This window comes from Schistocerca piceifrons, chromosome 4 (genome assembly GCF_021461385.2).
Source record: "Schistocerca piceifrons isolate TAMUIC-IGC-003096 chromosome 4, iqSchPice1.1, whole genome shotgun sequence".
NCBI classification, from domain to species: domain Eukaryota; kingdom Metazoa; phylum Arthropoda; class Insecta; order Orthoptera; family Acrididae; genus Schistocerca; species Schistocerca piceifrons.
The window spans coordinates 300,520,990-300,544,418 of record NC_060141.1 but is presented as its reverse complement, the minus strand read 5'-3'; the positions used below and the strand labels follow the sequence as shown (position 1 = coordinate 300,544,418).

Sequence of the window (23,429 nt, the reverse complement as noted above, 5' to 3'; positions counted from 1 at the left end):
AACTAGAATCGTATTTCCAGAGTCGATTTTGAAGCGTTTACATGACTAACCATAAGCGGTACAGGGAAATCGCTTTACGAAATCCGGTTTTGGGAGCACCATGTAAACGGGGTGACTGATGGAACTGTACCACCAAACAGTACACGCTCAACCCCCAGCTGAGAAGCATCAGAGGAGGACTGTGTAACTGTTGGTGCACGAGTAGTCAAAGTAACCACGGCGGTAAAAAGTATAACCGGTTTACGGTATATAGGTGCTCTATGTTCTTCTGTTGACTCGTTCCACATCATAACTTTTATCTTTTATTTGATCTATGGAACAAGAAACTAACAACCTAACTAAAAATGAATCGGCTGCTAGCGCACATATCATATCTGCGCAAATTTTCGCTGCGTATGGTGTCAGTTGTTTGCACAGAAAATCTTGTACGCCGATATTTGTGCAGTGGTTGTTTGTGACTGGGAAATGAACGAATGTGTCATCTTCACCGATGTCATGCGTTTTGAGACTCAGTTCCAGAAATTAACAAAAGACATAAGCAAAGCGTTAGCAGTAGTGGTGAGCAAGGCGTGTTGGGAAAAAGTTTAAAGTTATTTAAATTATCATACCACTTTTAAAAAAATGGTTGGTTGTTTACTGTATTAGTGGTCATTAACTGAAGCTATTGGAAGCGATAAATACGTGAAAGATGGCTTACGTGAAAATTTTAAATGTCTTGCCTATATTGCAATCATGCTTGATTGTTTATGCCGTTTAATTAAAATTTATCTTAATTTTGTTAGTGTAACACATCGTTGATTATAACACAATATTACATAAGGTTTGCATTCAGTGTAAATTGCACTGTTGTCGAGCAGTAACGTTATATCTGTTTCTCTTTTCAAATGTAGCAACCGCAAATAATTCTCCTTAAGGAGGGAACTGAGAACAGCCAGGGCAAGCCCCAACTGATCTCGAATATAAATGCTTGCCAGGCCGTTGTGGATGCAGTCAGAACAACACTTGGCCCAAGGGGAATGGATAAGTTAATAGTAGACAAAAACGGAAAGTCCACCATCTCAAATGACGGTGCTACCATTATGAAATTACTGGATGTTGTTCATCCCGCAGCAAAGACACTTGTTGACATAGCGAAGTCACAGGACGCCGAGGTAAGCAGCAGCTGTGTGTTCACTGTAACTGGTTTCATAGCAAGAGATGCCATTGTCCCTTCTCATTTAATGCCATAGACTGTTAATGTTGGTTTCGCGAAATAAGACCAACTGTTGAAAGGTGTACTGAAAGTATGCAAGGGAGCAAATGAACTACTGCCAAGTTCCAGCTTCATTTGCAGCATGATTTTGGAACTACCCAGCAATGAAACACACTTAAATGCGCTCTCTCTCTCGGTTGATATTCAGTTACATAATTGGAGGTATCGATTTTAAGATAAGTTGTCAGAGATTGAGAAAACTGAGTACATCTGGAATTTTTGTAACTTTAAAGGCTGATAAGAGGGAAGAGGCCTACATTTGGAGGAATGTTTATAATTCACTAATTTTCTGACATGTAAAGAAAAAATGCAGTGACAAATTATCATTCAAAGTGCTTTCACCCACTTCCAATTTGTTGTTAAAATATGGTGAAAATCCATTGGGACCAAATTTTTCAGCAGTTTTGAAGAGAGATTATGACTTGGCCATTGTTGTTTGATCTTTGTTTCTGTTATTTCTGTCCTCAGCACATAAAATTATCAGGATGGCAAGTTGCAAGATCATAGACATATTAGACCTGGAGCAATGGCTTGCCAGACTTCAGGATTATTTTTCTTTCTTTTATCCCAGTCTGAAGCAATTGGTGCTTGTGAAATCTGCTATCTACCTAGATCAGAATAAGAGTGATTGATTACTAGTTGTTTACAGGACATCTCTTGCACCGTAGCAACAGTCAGAGAATGAACTTGCTAATGCCTTCTGATCTGTTCACCATAGTCCTACTACTATGCTACCTCATGTGCCAGTTGCCAAAAGCAATTACAGGTGACACTGCTGGTAACATAACAATTTTGATTTATTTTCATTGTTTGTATTACTTTTCTGCATGGCATGTTTGTTTTAGCTGACAAACTGTCTTGAGCTAGCTACAAATTTGGTAGAAAAGTGATAACATTATTACCATACTGCTAAACAAATCACATACTAGACATTAGCAGATATGTGATAAATGGATCCAGCAACAAATGCCCTGCCATTGCTGTAGTTATTTTGTTTGCACAAACTAATGTGAACTCTTAACATTGTCCCCTCATGCTTAACTGCCAGTCACTTTTTTATTGCAGTGTAGGTACAGCACTTAAAGCAAGATACAAATGGTTTATAGTCTTAAAAGTTGACTTATCTGATAAGTTTATAATCTGACTATAATTGTGTCAGTAGTTCAGAGGTGAGCAAAACCTAAGACTTAAACTAAATGCAGAGAAGTCCCAATTAATTTTAATATTCCATCGGATGAATTTGTCGTGAATTATGAGAACAATTTAAGTTCTTTTCCTTTTTGACAGTATCCCAGTACTGTATAAGAAAAGTGAAGAATCTGGCTTGTAATATTATCTAAGAACATCAAGAAGGCAGAAAATACTGTTGTCAGATGGAGGAAGTGGTCACCTGTATGCATTGCTAAAGATTCAGGCCATATTTCCACAAGATGTAAACTTGTATGATCACTTGTTCTGTCAGACTTGACTATTGTGATGTATAAAGCACATCACGATTACTGAAAGCAGTAGAGAGTTAGCTCTAAAAATGAGAGCTTGTGACCAGGCAAGCTATGTGATTACCATATTCTGTGTCTGCTTTATCACCCTTTTAATATCTATATACTCCAGTACCTCACCTCAAAGACAAAACACCTATCATTTGTCATAATCACACCACAAGGTCTCACTTGTTTAGCAACATATCTGTTCCCATTCATAAAACAAAAACATTACCAAACTATTAATTCATTGGTTTTCAGCTGGTGATTGTGTCTTATTTTGTCGATGTTCCTTAGTGACTTCGTGTGAGATGCTGCTGATGTACTCAGCTGCCACAGGAACTGCTGGCCATCTTATAGCTGCCTCTTGCCCCCCCCCCCCCCCCCCCACCTACCCACCCACCTACCCACCCACCCCCCCCCAGCCCGTACCTCACCTCTCCGCCCTGCCCTCCCCCCAGCCCTTACATCACTGCTCCCCCCCTCCCCCATGATCTAGCCTGCAACAACCCATCGACGTGTCTGCGCATGGCAATCAGATGTGGTCGGAATAATGGGTGTCTGATGTCTCCACCATCAATGGGGGATGTACTGTGGAAGTGCTAACTTCAGTTTCACAGTTACAGACTCAGTTCGCTGTATGCAGATGCCATTGCTCCCTCATGGATTTGAGCCAGCAGTCCTTGCGGGCTTTCTTCAGCTTGACTTGAGTCATTTTCTTCATAATATTGTCCAAGAGCTTGGAATCTGTGCCAAAATTTTTGTCATATTGTACATAATGAAGTGCATATATTCCAAACAGTACTTAGTTACTGCAGATTTATTGTGTTGTCCTAGCCAAATTTAGCATCTATGTTAAATAAATCGAAGTTCCTCTGCTCGTGTTGGCCAATGTTTGATATGCTACACTCAAGTGGTGATGCTGTTGGCTGGCTTTCATAAGCCTAAGCTGTCCTGTACACTACCAAGTAGGCTGCATGTCTTGATGTCTGGGGATGTCATACTTTGGTGGACAAATATTTTTTAAGAACACTGCAGATTTTTATACAGATGGGCATTGCGTACCATAAGTTTGCTAGCACTTTTGGTTAGTCCTCTTCTGTTTCTTGGAAGCTGACTGATGTAGTGCGCATTCAATTTTGGCTGAGCATTGCCATTTTTGTGGAAGACTTCTCATAGATGGTGAAGTCAAGAAGCAAAGGTCTCTTTGTCTGATAGGGCATGTGCCTTGTGGGTAAAGGTCTTCAAAACAGCACACTTCTAACAAGGGAACCTCCCCATCGCACCCCCCTCAGATTTAGTTATAAGTTGGCACAGTGGATAGGCCTTGAAAAACTGAACACAGATCAATTGAGAAAACAGGAAGAAGTTGTGTGGAACTGTGAAAAAATAAGCAAAATATACAAACTGAGTAGGTCATGGGAAGATAGGCAATATCAAGGGCACTGGAAACGCAGGAGCACCGTGGTCTCGTGGTAACGTGAGCAGCTGTGGAACGAAAGGTCCTTGGTTCAAATCTTCCATCGAGTGAAAAGTTTAATTTTTTATTTTCAGTTTATGTGACAAACTCTTATGTTTTCATCACTTTTTGGGAGTGATTATCACATTCACAAGAAAACCTAAATCGGGCAAGGTAGAAGAATCTTTTTACCCATTCGCCAAGTGTACAAGTTAGGTGGGTCGACAACATATTCCTGTCATGTGACGCACATGCCGTCACCAGTGTCGTATAGAATATATCAGATGTGTTTTCCTGTGGAGGAATCGTTTGACCTATGACCTTGCGATCAAATCTTGTCGGTTCCCATTGGAGAGGCACGTCGTTTCGTCTACTAATCGCACGGTTTTGCGATGCGGTCGCAAAACACAGACACTAAACTTATTACAGTGAACAGAGACGTCAATGAACAAACGGACAGATAATAACTATGCAAAAATAAAGAAAGTAAAATTTTCACTCCAGGGAAGACTTGAACCAAGGACCTCTCCTTCTGCAGCTGCTCACGCTACCACGAGACCACGGCGCTCCTGAGATAACAGTCTGCATGATGTTGCCTATGTCGCCCATGAACTACTCAGTTTGTATATTTTGCTTATTTTTTCACAGTTCCACACAACTTCTTCCTGTTTTCTCAATTGATCTGTGTTCAGTTTATCGAGGCCTATCCACTGTGCCAACTTATAACTAAATCTGAGGGGGGTGCGATGGGGAGGTTCCCTTGTAAGCAGGATGATGGCAGCTGTGGACTGAGAGCTGGATCAGCTTCCTATAGAGACTACCCAAGTAACCTATCGGCCTTCTGTATCACCAAGACATCCAAGAACAGTATCTGTCTGTCTTTCTGCAGTTCCATGGTGAATTTGATGGTGGTGTGAGTTCAGATGAAATAGGAACTCATGTAGCTTATCCATTCTGTGGAGTCATATAACAGACATGTTGCCCACATACCAAAAGAAACAGGTTGGTTTTTTGGTCTTTGGCTACACCCTTGGTTTGTACTCATAATATTGCTCTTAGTACAAGTATGCGGATGTCAACTTTTTTATTTATCAGTTCTACCAAATCCTTAAGTGACAGTGTGGTGAATGAAGAAAGCACATCAAAGCTGACCATTATTTCAGTATCAAAAGTGTGTAGACATTAAAATCTTCACAATTGTGCGTGTGGTTGTAGCATTTCCCTGCGTCAGGGCTCAACAGCAGCCATGAGGAACTTAGTGATCTGGTAAGTGAAGGCACCTGTATTGTTGGGATGTCATCCTTACGCACTTTTGGTAGTGTGTACAACTTGTTGGTATTGGTGCCTGTGCCAGAATATTCTTAATGTTCTTCTCTGGTAATCCAAAGCATTAAATAGTTTATTTTACAGCAAGAACCCTGCAAACAGCTGTATCTTAGGTGGATTTTTTGCTATAAAATGTATCACCACAGCTGCAGATGCTATGATCACAGAGTTGTTTGCTTCAAATATTGCTGCTACGTTCCTGCCGATGCTGTTGGTGAGCATTACATTCTAATAGACCAGGACAAACGTTGTATATTCACGTATCCATATTTGTAAAGCTACGCTGCTGCCCCATTTCTTAAAGCATTTTGTCTGGTTGGTATGATGTAAGAGCTCACTTTATTTCGCCTTCACTTACTACACTGTTTCTGACAAATTATTACTAATTTCTAGCCATTTTGCTTATTTTTAAATCTCAAAAATGATCAAACCTAATGTAGGTTTTAAAATATAATGTATAACACTAAATTATGAGGCAATTAGATATACACCCACTTAATGTATGTTACAGGGTAGCACCCATATATACAGCGCTTTTACATTTTAACTTGAGTCAACTTTATATCTCGACAGCAATATATCATCCGAAAAAATGTGATAGGTGAGAAGTTAATATTAGTAAAGAGGACCCTTGTCTTGGCTGCAACTGGCTACCTCTTCACCACTTGTTCTGCTTGGAGGGGGTCAACTTTGGATTTTCAAATAGGAAACAAATGTTTATTGCATATTTAAACTCCGTTAAAAAAATGCATACGTTTTACTCAGATTATTGTTTTCCATTTGTGGTAGATGGTGCTGTAATCGACAAATATCAAGTGTCGGTTTTTGCAATTAAGAACCAATACATTTGATTGTAGGTATCGTTTACAATGTACATGTAAACCTTTGTGTTCTAACGGTTGATATTTATGTTTGAAATTTACTTTAATTGTACAGTAAAATATGGTTAATTGTTTCAATCTCTGGTTAGAAACTATGTTCAGTGTGATCCAGAAATGATGACTGGATGTAATAGTTTTCTGTTTCCATCACAACTAAGTCATTCGCATATGCAAGACTGCTTATTTTGTGTTCACATATCTTAATCTCAGCCAGTCAGTCTATTGTTTTCAACATATGATCCATAAATAATATGAACAACAGTGGAGACAGGTTGCAGCCTTGTCTTACCGCTGAAACTACTCTGAACCATGAACTCAATTTACCGTCAACTCTAACTGCTGCCTGACTATCCATGTAAAGACCTTTAATTGCTTGCAAAAGTTTGCCTCCTAGTCCATAATTTTGTAGAACAGACAATAACTTCCTCCTAGGAACCCGGTCATATGCCTTTTCTAGATCTATAAAGCATAGATACAATTCCCTGTTCCACTCATAACAATTCTCCATTATTTGTCGTAAGCTAAAGATCTAGTCCTGACAACCTCTAAGAGGCCTAAACCCACACTGATTTTTATCCAATTGGTCCTCAACTAATACTCGCACTTTCCTTTCAACAATATCTGGGAAGATTTTACCCAAAACTCTGATTAAAGAGATACCTCTGTAGATGTTACAATCTTTTCTGTTTCCATGTTTAAAGATTGGTGTGATTACTGCTTTTGTCCAGTCTGATGGAACCTGTCCCGACTCCCAGGCCATTTCAATTATCCTGTGTAACCATTTAAGACCTGACATTCCATTGTATTTGACGAGTTCCGACTTAATTTCATCCACCCCAGCCGCTTTATTGCACTGCAATCTATTGACCATTTTCTCCACTTCCTCAAATGTAATCCTATTTTCATCATCATTCCTATCCCATTCTACCTCGAAATCTGAAACATTGCTGATCGCATTTTCACCTACATTGAGCAACTGTTCAAAATATTCCCTCCATCTGCCCAAGGCATCCACAGGATTCACCAGCAGTATTTCCTGACCTGTCCAAAATACTTGTCATTTCCTTCTTACCTCCCTTTCGAAGACTGCTAATTACACTCCAGAATGGTTTTCCAGCAGCTTGACCCATAGTCTCCAACCTGTTTCCAAAGTCTTCCCAAGATTTCTTCTTGGATGCTGCAATTATCTGTTTGGCTTGTTTCTTTCTTCAACATAACTTTCTGTGTCTACCTGAGATCTATTATGTAGCCATTTTTGATACGCCTTCATTTTCATTTTACAGGCTGCCTTGACTGTGTCATTCCACCAAGCTGTTTGCTTCATCATACTTTTACACACTACTGTTCCAAGACATTCTTTAGCCACTTCTAGTACTGTGTACCTGTACCTTGTCCATTCCTTTTCCAATGACTGTAATTGACTACATTCAACTAACTGGTACCTTTCTGAGATCGCTGTTATGTACTCGTGCCTGATTTCCTTATCCTGAAGTTTCTCCACTCTTATCCTCCTGCACTTTCGGCCTCACAATCCCAATTTCACTGCAGATTAAATAATGATCAGTGTCATCAAAGAATCCCCTGAATACACGTGTGTCCCTCACAGCCTTCCTTAATTCCTGATCTGTTATTATATAGTCAATGACAGATCTGGTTCCCCTGCCTTCCCAAGTATACCGGTGAATGTTCTTATGTTTAAAACAGGAGTTTGTGATTACTAAGCCCATACTGGCACAGAAATCCAAGAGTTGTTTCCGTCCCTGTTGGCCTCCATATCCTCCCCAAATTTACCCATAACCTTTTCATACCCTTCTGTTCGATTTCCAATCCTGGCATTAAAATCACCCATGAGCAGAACACTGTCCTTGTCCTTTACTCTAACTACTACATCACTGAGTGCCTCATAAAAACTATCCATCTTATCTTGATCTGTCCCTTCACAATGCGAATATACTGACACAATCCTAATTTTCTTGCTAGACACTGTCAAATCTATCCACATCAGTCGTTCGTTTACATACCTTGTTGCAACTACGCTGGGTTCCATTTCTTTCCTGATGTAAAGCCCTACACCCCATTGTGCTCTTCCTGCTTTGACTCCTGAAAGGTAGACCTTGTATTCTCCCACTTCTTCTTCTTCTTTCTCACCCCTTACCCGAATGTCACTGACAGCTAAAACGTCCAGCCCCATCTTACTTGCAGTCTCTGCCAGCTCTACCTTCTTCCCAGAGTAGCCCCCATTGATATTAATAGCTCCCCATCTCATTACCATTTGTTTGCCAAGTCGTATCTTAGGAGTCCCTGGTCTGTCAGTTAGAGGTGGAACTCCGTCACCTCCAAAGGTCCGAGGCGTTTTGCTCTGATTGTTGCCAGCATCATATTTAAAGTACCAGGGAAGCAGGTTGCTAGCCTCACTTGCCCAAAGTCCCATTGAGTTTTACCCCTGAGGGACTAACCGGTGGATTTGGTAGTCTTTGCCGTATGAGCACAAAGGCGACCACGACTCAGAATATGTCTGAGATGCCCAGCCTTATTCCAAAGTAACTGGTATCCCGACTGTCGGGACCACTTACTTGGCCACTCATACGTTGCTTGTGGTTCATGAACTAGGACATGAGTACAGGAACCCACACCATGAACCACAGAGAGAGAGAGAGAGAGAGAGAGAGAGAGAGAGAGAGAGAGAGAGAGAGAGAGAGAGAGAGAATAGCAAATGCTAAATTGTCACAGTATTGTGGTTGAACCAGCTGGGTTGCAGCACATAAACAATTGTAACTATACATATCTGTGCATTCTGAAGAACTAGAAACAGAGTATCGCTTTTCACTTTTTGGTTATTTGTCTGTTACAGTGAATAGTTATTGGTTTTAATTTTGTCTTTATAGTGATTCATATTTTGCAGGTTGGTGATGGAACAACAAGTGTGGTTTTGCTGGCTGGTGAATTTTTGAAACAGATTAAACCATTCGTAGAAGAAGGTGTACATCCACGAATTATAATAAAAGCTTTTCGTAAAGCTATACAACTGGCAGTTGATAAAATCAATTCTCTAGCTGTAAAGGTATGTGAAGTTCCTAATGTAGTTGCTCCTAGAATCTTATCATTGTCAAAAAGTAGTCATTTAGTGAGAAGTAACATCACCAATACATTTTCTAATTCAGACATGGTTTGTTTGTTTGATAATAAGTTGTTTGGCAACATCGCACAGTCCCATTTCAGTTTTTTGTTGGCAGTTTGTATAGGAATAATGTCTCCCTGGGAGGATGGGGGGGGGGGGGGGGGGAAGGTGTGTCAAGATGGGCACTTGTTCTTTCCTGGAATCTGGATCACAGGATCTTTACTCATGGAGAAGGAACATGTAGTTCTGGAACTCATTCTTATTTCCACTTAATTGGAGGTTTAGTATATTGTGGCATTACAATGCCAAGTCAGGTTGGAAATCACTACATAGTTGCCATGCTGTTTGTAGGAAAGTATGTGAATCCTGTCCCTTGGAAGTGGTATTGGCCCAGTCATACAATGAAGGCAGATCAGATCTTCACAGAATAGTGACAATATAGGTTCTCTAAACTTTTCATATCACTTACATGTTCATACCATTATCAAGCCCCAGGAGAGGATGGTTCAGTCCTGGTATGTGGGAGTCGCTTGCAAATTTCTGGACACTCTTCTCCCTCTCCTTCCCCCCCCCCTCCCCCCCCCCCCCCACCAGGACAACATAAATGTGATTGTAGTATACCCGACCCCACCTATGTGATCCATTGCTAACACCTCTGCACAGTGGTACACCTTTTGTTTGTGCACAGCCTAGACCTCTTGGTCGTACACTGAAATTGTATAGTTCTACATAAGAGAATGGTTGTAGTACATACTGAAAGAAGAGGCCATTTTGTACAGTAGGGTACTTCGTGTGTATTTCTGCCAACTGTATTAGTGGGAAATGTAATATGCCATTTGCAGTGTTAGAATTGAGAAACAAAACTATCAAACTTTTATCAAGTTTGGAAAAAAATGTCGGCTCTGTTCGCTGGTTCCTTCTTGAACTGATCAGGGTGGCAACACCAATGAATAAGCGAAGGTAGTTAAAAAATTCTGCAACAACTTGAAAGGGTTACTCAACTGTGCATGAAACTGAGACAGGAGAACTGTCTTGGTTCAGTCCTAGTGTGTTAAGAGATGGTTTTACTGGTTCTGATCGTAGGTTTTCAAACTGCCTGGAAAATATACCTGTCAACAGATGTTTAACTTAAATTACAGACATAAACCTTTAATGCATCCCTTTTTATGACATAATCTGATTTTCTATAAGTGAATTATAGTAACAATTTTACAATTTTTTGGTTGTGAATTCCGTACCAGAAGAAGAAAAAAAGGCTGTAAAAACCAAAGAACGTAAGTCAACTGTTTGTTAGTGAAAACCAACAAACAGTTCAAGGTGCTCAGTCCAGTAACTAATAGTAAACGTCAAATACATTGTCCTCTTTTTCTATGTGTTTGTCAGACTGTGGACTGTCACAAACTTTTCAAATTAAGCTCATTTGTGTAAAATGCATGTGCAGGTTTTCAGGGCACTTCAGGGAACTGTCTCTTTGTTAGGACTGGTCTACAACAAAACCCAATTATTTTTTTGTGGTCCTGAGTACAAAAATCCAAATTATTGTGGTCAGAGGGTCATGAAATTAATGGAACTGGACCTCCTGCATCTATGAATCTCCAACAATGTGACTGAACTATGCTGTAGCCCCATCACATGTGAATCACTTGAGTCCCTCTTGTTTTCAGGGCTCATCTTGTAGTTGGCCTGGAAGATGCTTTGAATTAATTTAATTACTTTTGAATGCATTATGGGAACAGCAGTGATCAATGTCTTGTAAATAATTACTATTAAAAACAGTCTTGATCACGATTTATTTTATAAGGTGACCGGTTTCGACCACTACTGTGGTCATCTTCAGACCATTGAGTGGAAACCCCTTTCTGTTGGAGAATCACAACTCAACAGAAAGGGGTTTCCACTCAATGGTCTGAAGATGACCACAGTAGTGGTCGAAACCGGTCACCTTATAAAATAAATCGTGATCAAGACTGTTTTTAATAGTAATTATTTGAATTAGTTTGTTGATTAAAACACTGATGAAAGTTCTCTGGGGTTTGTTACTTGCAGGTGAAAGGTATGACACATGCTGATGATACATAAATTGCTTGCTGAATGTTTACTTTGCAGTTGGGGTTACAAGGAAATATTAGTCTCACTTGATCTGCCATTTGTGGTGCTACAGCTTCTATATCAGCCAAGTCTGTATTACTTGGCTGTCTTCTGTCTGGAAACATGTTTTGATACTATCTTATTTCCATTACCATTTATGTGACCATAATGAAAAAGCAAATTTGTTTGCCTAAAAGTTGAATACCCTGCCTTGTTTAAGCAGCACACACATCACGTGACTCACTAGTTCTACAGTCACGAACAGTTCAATGCGGAGGGATCATAAATGTACACAAACTTCATTGTAAACCTGCCCCAAAAACAACAGTTCACCATTGAGAGTAACAAAATTGATTTTAATTATTGATGATTAACTTCAGTTTATCTTGAATGCATTGAACTTGGACTTCGATTATATTTTGGAAATAGTGGAAATTTGGACAAATATTTATCTAGCTTCTTGTTTTTTTCATTGGAGCTTGTTGGATTTAATAATACAAAAAAAAAAGAATAGGTTTTCAATAATCACGCTCAAAAAAGATTAAATCAGTAATTCTATGAATTACTGTCTCCCATCAGGATTGTGGTAAGTTCCATGCATGTCCTGCAAATTTTTAGGTTTTTGGTTATGGCATATCTTATTAATATCACTGATTCAGCTTTATAAAAGATGTAAACATTAAGACCATTTCTACAGTGTGAATTGATGATGATTGGTGGGGGAGGGGGGGGGGTGGAGAATCTATGTCCTTACATTAGAAATTAATGATTCCTGGGAAGATACATGGAAGCAACCCAAGAAAGCAAACTTTGGTGTATTTTATTAATAAATGATAGAAAATCATTATACAAGTCTGGGATCATGGTTACTATTCAATCTTAATTTCTTATTTTTATTGCTTTTTTTTTAAATTTTACACCTTTATGCATTTCACTTCATCCCATAATAAAATAAAATGAAACATACAAAAGTAAAAGGACTATCAGTATCTTGTCAAATCCCCTTGTGCAACTGGATCGTAGCTCAGTGCTAACTGTTTAGGGAGGCAGCCTGCCATAAATCTGAAAAAAAGTGTGTCAGGCATAGTCAATTGACATAAATTAATCCAGGAAAGTAGTATAATATGGACTAGTGACAATGGAACTAATTTAAAATATGACATATTATATAAGAGAGAGGGTAAAGAATTTTTCCCCTCTTCATTGTAAAAGCATGCGAAGGCCACATTGCAACATTTCTTTTTCTTTCAGTAAAATAGGGATTATAAATCAATAATAACTTTATTATTTCAAGGCATAGCAAGGATGTTAAAATATTGGTATTGCCACTATCTTGTGGCTGTAATGTTTTACTTGGGACCATTAACTTTGGAATTCTTGACGTTAAAGCCACAGCTAACGGCTGATGTACACATGCTGGAGAACAGGTCAGTGTCAACTTTAGTTTGACTTGCAGGGCAAGCCATACTGATACACCAGTATGTTTTGAAAGCCATAAAAATACTTGTTTAGTCTGAAATCATTTTGTTCATTTAGCGAGCATAGTGGCTGTGGTTTTTTTTATAATTTTTTTTACGTCATCAGTCTTATGGCCGGTTTTGATGCGGCCCGCTACTAATTCTTCTCCTGTGCCAAGCTCTTCATCTGATAGTAGCATGTGTGGCGTACAACCACAGTTATTTTCTGGATGCACACCAATCTCTCATCTTCCTCTACGGTTTTTACCCTGTGCAGTTCTCTCTAGTACCGTGGATGCTATTCCCTGATGCCTTGCTGCATCCTATCATCCTGCCCCGTCTTCATGTCAGTGTTTTCTATATGTTCCTTTCTTCACTGGTTTTACGAAGAACTTCCTCACTATTACCTTCTTAGTTCATCCGATTTTTGACATTCCTGTTTTCCCACTGTCATTGATTCACTGTTGTACAATGCTGTGTTCCAGACACACATTCTCATAAATTTCATCAATTTAAGGCCTTTGACACCATTAGACTTCTCATGGCCAGGAACTCTGTTTGCCTGTACTAGACTGCTTCTTCTATCATCCTTGCTTCGTTTGTCATGGATTATTTTCTACCAAGGTAGCAGAATTCCTTAACTTCATCTCTACTCTGTGATCCCCAATTCTGATGTTAAATTTCTCACTATTCTCACTTTTGCTATTTCTCATTACTTTTGTCATTATTAGGTATACACTCTATCCATATTCTGTATCCATTAGACTGTTCATTCCATTCAACAGACCTCTATATCATTGCTTCTTCAATGTATAGATTGAACAGAAAGGTCAAAAGACTGCATCCCTGGTTTACTCCGTTTTAATCTTAGTACTTAATTCATTGTCTCCCACTCTAATTGTTTCCTCTTGTTTCTTGCACATATTGTGTGTCACCAGTCTTTCCCTGTAGATTACTACTATTTTTACCAGAATTACAATGTCTTGCACCATTTCACATTGTCCAACACTTTTTCTAGATCGACAAATCTTATTAGCATACCTTGATTTTCTGTTATTCTTGCTTGCATTATCAACTGCAACATCTGAACTGCCTCTTCAGTGCTTTTACCTTTCCTAAAGCCAAACTGATAGCCATCTAACAGAGCCTCAGTTGTCTTTTCCATTCTTCTGTATATTATTCTTGTCTTAAATTCTGACTAGTATTGGATGTCTTATGATGTCTTCCCATTGATTCCAGCTTCTTCTATCAAGTCAACAGACTAGTATTGGATGTCTTATGATGTCTTCCTTGTTGACTCCAGTTTCTTCTATCAAGTCAACAGACAAGGCAGCCCACACCACCTTCTTTAATAGAGGCCTTCACAGTACTCTTCCTACCTATCTGCTCATCCCTTCGCTTTTAAGAATGGAATTTCCATTGTGTTCGTAATGTTGCTGCCCTTGATCTTAATTTCACTGAAGATTATTTCTGATTTCTTCACATTTTTTGTGCAGCCATTTCACTCAGCTACTGTGCACTTCCTATTTGTTTCATTTTGAAGTGGCATATATCTATTTGTATTCCTTACATTCCTTGAACATTTTTGTACTTCCTCCTTGTCGATAAATTGAAGTATTTCTATGTGCTGGACCGAGAATCGAACTTGGGAACTTTGTGTTTCAAGAGCAAATGTTCTACTGACAGAGCCACCCAACCACGATAGGAAAATTTCTGTGAATTGTGGAGTGTGGGAGATGAGGTATTGGCAGAAATAGGGGTGTGTGGTCGGTTCATGAGTTGTTCTTGTATAGCTCATCAGTAGAGCACTTGTTTGCAAAGGCAAAGGTCCTGACTTCGAGTCTCAGTCTGGCACATAGTTTTCATCTGCCAGGAAATTTCTTCTGTGACCCAAGGTTTTTTTCCCAGAGTTAACATTCTTTTGTTTATGTCTTTACTGTCGAACATCTGTGATTGCCCTTTCTTGAAATGACCACTCCTCTTCAACAGAATTGCCTATTGTGGTATTCCGTATCTGGTTTCAGAATTTCTGTCTGACAGTGATGCACAATGATGTAATCCCCCCCCCCTGCGGGTCCGGGGATTAGAATAGGCCCGCGGTATTCCTGCCTGTCGTAAGAGGCGACTAAAAGGAGTCCCTCCCCCTCACGGGGGTAGTTAGCGTCTGCGTCCGGAGACGGACGGTTCCACGACCTATAATCGTGGTCTTTTTGGTTTTTCACTTCTCGTTTCTTCCTTCCTTTTGTTGGTTCCTTTCTTTGCTCTTCTCCACCTCACTGTCTTCCTTACTCTTTCCCTTGACTTCTCCTTGCCTTCTCATTGCCTTTTTCTCCTTGCCTTCTCATTGCCTTTTTCTCCTTGCCTTCTCATTGCCTTTTTCTCCTTGCCTTCTCATTGCCTTTTTCTCCTTGCCTTCTCATTGCCTTTTTCTCCTTGCCTTCTCATTGCCTTTTTCTCCTTGCCTTCTCATTGCCTTTTTCTCCTTGCCTTCTCATTGCCTTCTTCTCCTTGCCTTCTCATTGCCTCCTTCTCCTTGCCTTCTCATTGCCTCCTTCTCCTTGCCTTCTCATTGCCTCCTTCTCCTTGCTTTCTCATTGCCTTCTTCTCCTTGCCTTCTCTGGTCTCCGCCTCGGCATTTGAGACAGGCTGTCCTCTTTCTCCCTCTCTCTCTTCTTTTTCCTCTTCTTCCTTCCTCCCTGTGCGTGCCTGAAGGCCGACCCACGCGTTCGCACCCGTAGCCGGTGACGGGGTAACGCGTAAGTCCCTGCCCTGGGTAGACATGTAAGGCACGCGCGTACCCCCTGGTAAAGGCCAGGCCCGGGGAGGGGTGATTGCCTGAGCTGATACCTTCTGACCATGCCGATTGGTCCCTCCGTCTGTTTCTCGGGAGGTGTGACCTGAGGTGTAAACATTCACCTAAGGCGGGAGTGCCCTCTGAGAGGGTCCCCATAAGGAAGGAGCGCGCCATCGGAGACGCTGGCAATCATGGGGGATTCCTCCGCAATGGATTCTACTCCATCTCTCTCGACTTCGACCCAAAAACGGAAACGTGACCAACCAACAGTGACAAAAGTACTACCGCCTGCCCCACAGTTCCTCGTAGTTTCTCGATCTGAGGACAGAAAGGATTTTTCCTCTGTCAACCTTTCGTTATTCAGAAGGGCGTAGATGCCATAGCCGGATCTGTCAAATCTTGTACCAGGTTGCGTAACGGCACCTTATTACTAGAAACTGAGAGTGCCTTTCAGGCACAAAAACTGCTTCGGGCCACCCTCCTGTACACGTTCCCTGTCCGGGTGGAGGCCCACCGAACTTTGAATTCGTCTCGTGGTGCAGTCTATACTAGCTCCCTCGACGGATTGACTGACGAGGAGCTTCAATCTTTCCTCGCTGAGCAGGGCGTGACAGCTGTCCATAGGGTCATGAAAAAGGTCAACAATGACCTTGTACCGACCCGGACACTTTTCTTGACCTTCGATAGTGTTAAGCTGCCATCGCGCATCAAGGCGGGCTACGAGGTTATTTCTGTTCGCCCCTATGTCCCGACACCTACGCGCTGCTACCAGTGTCAGCGTTTCAATCACACTCGACAGTCTTGTTCCAATGCGGCTAAATGTGTCACTTGTGGCAGGGATGCCCATGAGGGTGACTGTCCACCTCCGTCTCCTCGTTGTGTGAACTGTCAGGGTGACCATGCCGCATCCTCCCGTGACTGTCCTGTCTATAAGGGAGAACGCTGTATCCAAGAAATTCGGGTCAAAGAGAAAGTGTCCACCTCGGCTGCTCGTAAGCTATTGGCTAGTAGGAAGCCCACGCTGCTCCCAGCGGGGAAATACAGTACTGTCCTCGCCTCTCCTCGGACTACCCGGGAGGTAGCAACCCAGACATGCGATCTGACCTTCAGCACCACGGTCGTCCGTTCGGCCAGTGCTAAGATCGCGCGGTCGACGTCTCCTCTTCCTCCCATCACCCCACAGACACCAGCACCTTCGTCAGCTTCTGCTAAGACGAAGACATCGAAGTCAGATGCACGGGCCTTCAAGAAGGAACCATCCCGTGCAGGCTTCCTCCGTACCTCGACCTCCCAGCCTTCGACCGGTACTTCCACTAAACGTCCTTCCAAAAAGGCGCATAGGAAGCACAGTTCTCCTTCTCCGCCACGGCGCATTTCTTCTCCTGCGCCACCCAGCGGTTGCCGCCCCAGGCCGTCATCCGTTTCGCCTGGCCGCACCGCTGGTAGCCGTACATCTGGCCGTTCACCGGCGGAGGAAGCTCCCCCTCCCGGCCATCCTCCCGAGATGGCCGATGACCCTATAGACCCAATGGACGATGACTGTCCGCCTACTGATAGCGGCGGCAGTGCTCGCTCGAAGCCAGGCCCTCAGCGGCCTTCGAGGTGACCACTTCTCTCATCTTCCTTTTCTTACGATGGCACTTATTCACTGGAATATTCGCAGCATTCGCTCCAACCGAGAGGACTTGAAGTTGCTGCTCCGCTTGCACCGTCCGCTCGTCGTAGCCCTCCAGGAAACGAAGCTACGCCCATGCGATCAAATTGCCTTGCCACACTACACCTCTGTGCGCTTTGACCTACCCCCTGTGGTAGGTAGCCCCGCTCATGGAGGGGTTATGTTGCTGGTCCGGGATGATATTTACTACGATCCCATCACGTTGCACACCGGCCTGCAGGCAGTTGCCATCCGCATTACTCTTCCCACTTTTACGTTTTCCTTTTGTACCGTTTACACTCCATCGTCATCTGCCGTTACCAGGGCAGACGTGATGCAACTTATTGCTCAGCTACCTGCACCATTTTTGTTAACTGGAGACTTCAATGCCCACCATCCCCTTTGGGGCTCTCCAGCATCCTGCCCAAGGGGCTCCTTGTTAGCAGACCTTTTCAACCAGCTCGATCTTGTCTGCCTCAATACTGGCGCCCCTACTTTTCTTTCGGACACATCTCACACCTATTCCCATTTAGACCTCTCTATATGTACTCCCCAACTTGCACGCCGGTTTGAGTGGTATGCACTTTCTGATACATATTTGAGCGACCACTTCCCGTGTTTTATCCATCTCCTGCAGCATACCCCCTCTCCGTGCTTCTCTAATTGGACCATATCCAAGGCAGACTGGGGGCTCTTCTCTTCCAGGGCGACCTTTCAGGATCAAACCTTTACAAGCTGCGATCGTCAGGTCGCACACCTCACGGAAGTCATTCTCGCTGCTGCTGAATATTCCATCCCTCACCCTCCTACTTCTCCACGTCGCGTACCGGTCCCCTGGTGGACCGCAGCATGTAGAGACGCTTTACGTGCTCGTCGACGTGCTTTACACACATTTAAACGCCACCCTACAGTGGCGAATTGTATCAATTATAAACGATTACGTGCTCAGTGTCGTTGTATTATCAAAGAAAGCAAGAAAGCCAGCTGGGCTGCTTTCACAAGCACCTTCAACAGTTTTACTCCTTCTTCTGTTGTCTGGGGTAGCCTGCGCCGGCTATCTGGCACTAAGGTCCACTCACCAGTTTCTGGCTTGAAGGTCGCGAATGACGTCCTTGTGGCCCCTGAGGCTGTCTCCAATGCCTTCGGCCGCTTTTTCGCAGAGGTTTCAAGCTCCGCTCATTACCACCCTGCCTTCCTCCCCCGCAAACAGGCAGAGGAGGCTAGGCCACCTAACTTCCGCTCCTCGAATTGTGAAAGTTATAATGCCCCATTCACCATGCGGGAACTCGAAAACGCACTTGGCCGATCACGGTCCTCCGCTCCAGGGCCAGATTCTATTCATATTCAGATGCTGAAGAACCTTTCTCCTGCGGGTAAAGGTTTTCTTCTTCGTACATACAATCGCATCTGGATTGAGGGACATGTTCCCGCATGCTGGCGCGAGTCTATTGTTGTCCCGATTCCTAAGCCGGGGAAGGACAAGCACTTGCCTTCCAGTTATCGACCTATCTCGCTTACCAGCTGTGTCTGTAAAGTGATGGAGTGAATGGTTAACTCTCGATTGGTTTGGCTGCTCGAGTCTCGACGCCTACTTACCAATGTACAATGTGGATTTCGTAGGCGCCGCTCTGCTGTTGACCATCTGGTTACCTTGTCGACCTTCATTATGAATAACTTCCTTAACTTCCTGCGGAAGCGCCCGACCGCGGCTGTGTTCTTTGATTTGGAGAAGGCTTACGACACCTGTTGGAGGGCGGGCATTCTCCGCACCATGCATACATGGGGCCTTCGCGGTCGCCTCCCTCTTTTTATTCGTTCCTTTTTAATGGATCGACAGTTCAGGGTACGTGTGGGTTCTGTCCTGTCCGACACCTTTCGCCAGGAGAATGGGGTGCCACAGGGCTCAGTTTTGAGCGTCGCTCTCTTCGCCATCGCGATCAATCCAATAATGGATTGCCTCCCAGCTGATGTATCAGGCTCCCTTTTCGTGGACGATTTTACCATCTATTGCAGCGCGCAGTGTACGCGTGTCCTGGAGCGCTGTCTTCAGCGTTCTCTTGACCGTCTTTACTCCTGTAGTGTCGCCAATGGCTTCCGTTTTTCTGCCGAGAAGACGGTCTGTATTAACTTCTGGCGCTACAAAGAGTTTCTCCCACCGTCCTTACGACTCGGTCCCGTTGCTCTCCCAATCGTGGAGACAACCAAATTTTTAGGCCTTACATTTGACAGGAAACTTAGCTGGTCTCCACATGTGTCATATTTGGCTGCCCGTTGTACCCGTTCTTTAAATGTCCTCCGTGTTCTCAGTGGTATGTCGTGGGGAGCGGATCGAACCGTCCTACTTCGTCTATATCGGTCAATCGTCCGCTCCAAGCTGGATTATGGGAGCTTCGTATACTCCTCTGCACGGCCATCCATCTTACGCCGCCTCAACTCCATACAACATCGGGGTTTACGACTTGCGATTGGAGCATTTTATACCAGTCCCGTAGAGAGTCTTCATGCTGACGCTGGCGAATTGCCACTCACCTACCGGCGCGATATACTGCTTTGTCGGTATGCCTGTCGGCTACTGTCAATGCCCGACCATCCGTCTTATCGTTCCTTTTTTGACGACTCTCTTGACCGTCAATATGGGTTGTATGTCTCTGCCCTGCTACCCCCTGGAGTTCGCTTTCGTCGCCTCCTTCAACACCTTAATTTTTCACTCCCTGCAACCTTTCGAGTGGGCGAGAGCCGCACGCCACCTTGGATCCAGGCTCAGGTCCGCGTTCACCTTGACCTCAGCTCGCTCCCGTTTTTTGGAACTTCGTTCGAAGTTCATCAACATGACTTTCATTTATACAGATGGCTCTAAGACCACTGACGGGGTCGGGTGTTCCTTTATTGTCGAGGCACAAAGTTTCAAATACCGGCTCCATGGCCATTGTTCGGTCTTCACAGCTGAGCTCTTTGCCCTCTACCAGGCTGTTCTTTACATCTGCCGCCACCGACATTCTGCTTATGTCATCTGCTCAGATTCCCTGAGCGCCATCCAGAGCCTCAGTGATCCGTACCCGGTTCACCCTTTCGTACACCGGATCCAACGCTCTCTTCAGCAGCTGGTGGACTTCGGTTCTCCAGTTAGCTTTATGTGGGTTCCTGGCCATGTCGGTATCCCTGGGAACGAAGCTGCAGATGCCGCGGCCAAGGCTGTGGTCCTCCAGCCTCGGACAGCTTCTTGTTGTGTCCCTTCGTCCGATTTTAGCAGGGTCATTTGTCGCCGCATCTTATCGCTGTGGCATGCCGATTGGGCTGCACTTACCGACAACAAGCTTCGGGCCTTAAAACCTCTTCCCGTGGCTTGGACGTCCTCCTCACGCCCTTCTCGGCGGGAGGAGGTCGTTTTAGCCCGGTTAAGAATTGGACACTGCCGGTTCAGCCATCGCCATCTGCTGACGGCTGCGCCGGCGCCGTTCTGCCCATGTGGGCACTTGCTGACGGTTAGACACATTTTAATGTCCTGTCCAGATCTTAACGCACTGTGCCTCGATCTTAACCTGCCAAATACTTTCGATGCCGTTTTAGCGGATGACCCACGAGCAGCTGCTCGTGTTCTTCGTTTTATCAATTTGACAAACCTCGCTAAGGACATTTGATGATGCTGTTTTTTAATCCTATGCCTGTCAGTCTGTCTTTTATCGTGTTTTCCCTTTTAGTTGTTGTGGTCAACTTGTGCCTCGCGGTGCATTCTTAGAGTAGTCAGGGCGCTAATGACCATTGAAGTTGTGCGCCCTAAAACCACAAAAAAAAAAAAAAAAAGTGATGTAATCCAGCTGGGAATCTTCCCATGTTTCCTGGTCTTTTCCAAGCATAGCTCATCTTGTGATTCTTGAACAGTGTATTCATTGTTAACATCTGAAATTTATTACAGAACTCGGTTTTCTTCTTCTCTTGATCCTGCTTACTAGACCATATTTTTCCATAACACTTTTCCTGTGTTCCTTCCCTTACAACTGCATTTCAGTTGCCCATAATTTTCATCTCCCTTTACGTACTGAATTACTGTTCATTATTGGTATGAATATGTTCTAAAACACAGTGTTTAAAAACACACTTTTTCTGGGGCTCAAACTTCAGGTTCCTGTTGGTGATAGAAAGGCAGGGTCAAGTGTTTTTTTTGTAGTGCTTGGGAGATGTAACTGCAATAAAGTACAGAGTTAGTTTTTGAATATTACGCTTCCTCTAGATTAGACAAATGGAGAAAATTGGTTGGTTCTTTTGCCATTAGATATTGCCTACAGTGAGCCTTCAGGGACTTATGGAGGTGCCATCTAGTTCATGGGCAGTTCTTAAGAAAACCTGAAAAAAGCATTTTTCTGCTGTCAGCAGTGAATGTCTAAATAACTGACTGCAGCACATTGCTCACATTTTAACAGTACATTTTCTAGGCACTTATCTAGAAGTGCTGTCTTCCCTTCTTCAAAAACCCTTATCCATTATTGTGAAACACCCTAAAAATGGTTTTTGGGTACAAAAAATGGAGCTGTGGATTCTAAGATAGCTATACACAGCAAATGGCTGTAATTTTTACGATAAATTCCTATGATCCCGATCTCAAAGAACCATGAAAATTTTCTTGGTATCTTTATCCATTTCCAAGATAGTGAGATTCAGAGTTACCCTGCTTGTACATGTAAAATTTGGTTTGGGTGAAACATAATTTATAAAGGGATGTAGCATGGGGAAATAAGCTGCCAAGTGTCTCCATTACTGTCAGAAGCATTCGGGAAACCTTATGTTGTAGTACTGAAGCACAAGCAAAATTTTTATGTATGTTAAAGCCAGTCTGAGTTGTAGAATTAGTTTTGTGTTGTTTCAGTTTCACATAAGTGTAGTATCAAAATTTTACTGACCAATAAATTTCTTTGCATATGAAGGAACTAGTGGAAAAATGCTGCTCTTGGAGCACAAGAAAGATGAATATACTGCTGTTTAAAAAGACAGAACTGAGAAGTGGGGCACCAGCTGCCTCATTTTATCTTTCTTAACACCTTTAAAAGTGCTCCCCAAAATTTTGGCATGCGAACACATTCCCATTTTTTTATGCTGAGAGGGAATGAGACAGTGACATTGGAAAAGAGACAGATGATAGCAGACAGTGGTTTTGGTATAGAAACGGCAAAGCAAACTGTGACATTGTGAGAGAAAGAGAGGTACACAGTGGCAGTGGAACATAATTGACAGTGCCAGAACAGTGTTATGGAAAGAGTGAAGAAGACAGTGTCAGTGGGAGAAGAATAAAGAGAAAGAGAAGGAGAAAGTGGAAGTAGGTGGGAGCCAGTGATCATGAGACAGAGTAAGTGACAGTGAGGAAAAAGAAAAAAAGGAGATAGTGACAGTGAGAAGAGATAGCAGCACTGGGAAGGAATAAATTAGGTAGAAGTAAGAGAGAGAGGAAGAGGGAGAAAGTGACAGTGAAAGAAGACATCAGTAGTAGGACAGAATGAGAATGAGACTGTGGCTGAGACACAGGAGACACTGACAGTTAGAGAGACACACAAAGAGGAAATTACAATGAGTTGGGTTGAATGGGTGAGAAAGGGCAAGCAGGAGTGGATAGGTATGAGCAACGTAGTGATAGACTGATGGGTATGAGTGAGTTAGTTAAGTGCATATGGAAGTGTTGCATGTTAGAGTGCAAATATATTCACAGTTTTAGGAAAAATTTTAAAGGTGCAGAGGAAGGGAGAATGAGGCCACTGGTATCCCACTTTTCAGTCAGTCTTTTAACCAGGAACATTTTCTGCTGGTCCTCATATATTTTATGTCTCTTCATCATCTGCTTGCAGCATTGACAATCAGGATACTTGCCAGTGTTGGTTTGCTGTCAAATGTGATGCGAACAACCATGTCACTGTGCAGTAACAATATTATGAA

At 42.9% G+C, this 23,429-nt stretch overlaps 1 protein-coding gene across 1 annotated transcript in view; it reads left to right on the top strand.

Moving 5' to 3' along the window:
- The first annotated feature begins 481 nt into the window (after positions 1-481).
- LOC124795227 (T-complex protein 1 subunit eta) overlaps positions 482-23,429 on the top strand; it is a 93,135-nt gene continuing 70,187 nt past the window's right edge. Inside the window, exons 1-3 of the mRNA XM_047259149.1 lie at positions 482-624; positions 891-1,151; positions 9,302-9,460. Coding sequence (XP_047115105.1) covers positions 622-624; positions 891-1,151; positions 9,302-9,460 — 423 coding nt within the window. The 5' untranslated portion in view covers positions 482-621. The remainder of the gene's footprint in view (positions 625-890; positions 1,152-9,301; positions 9,461-23,429) is intronic.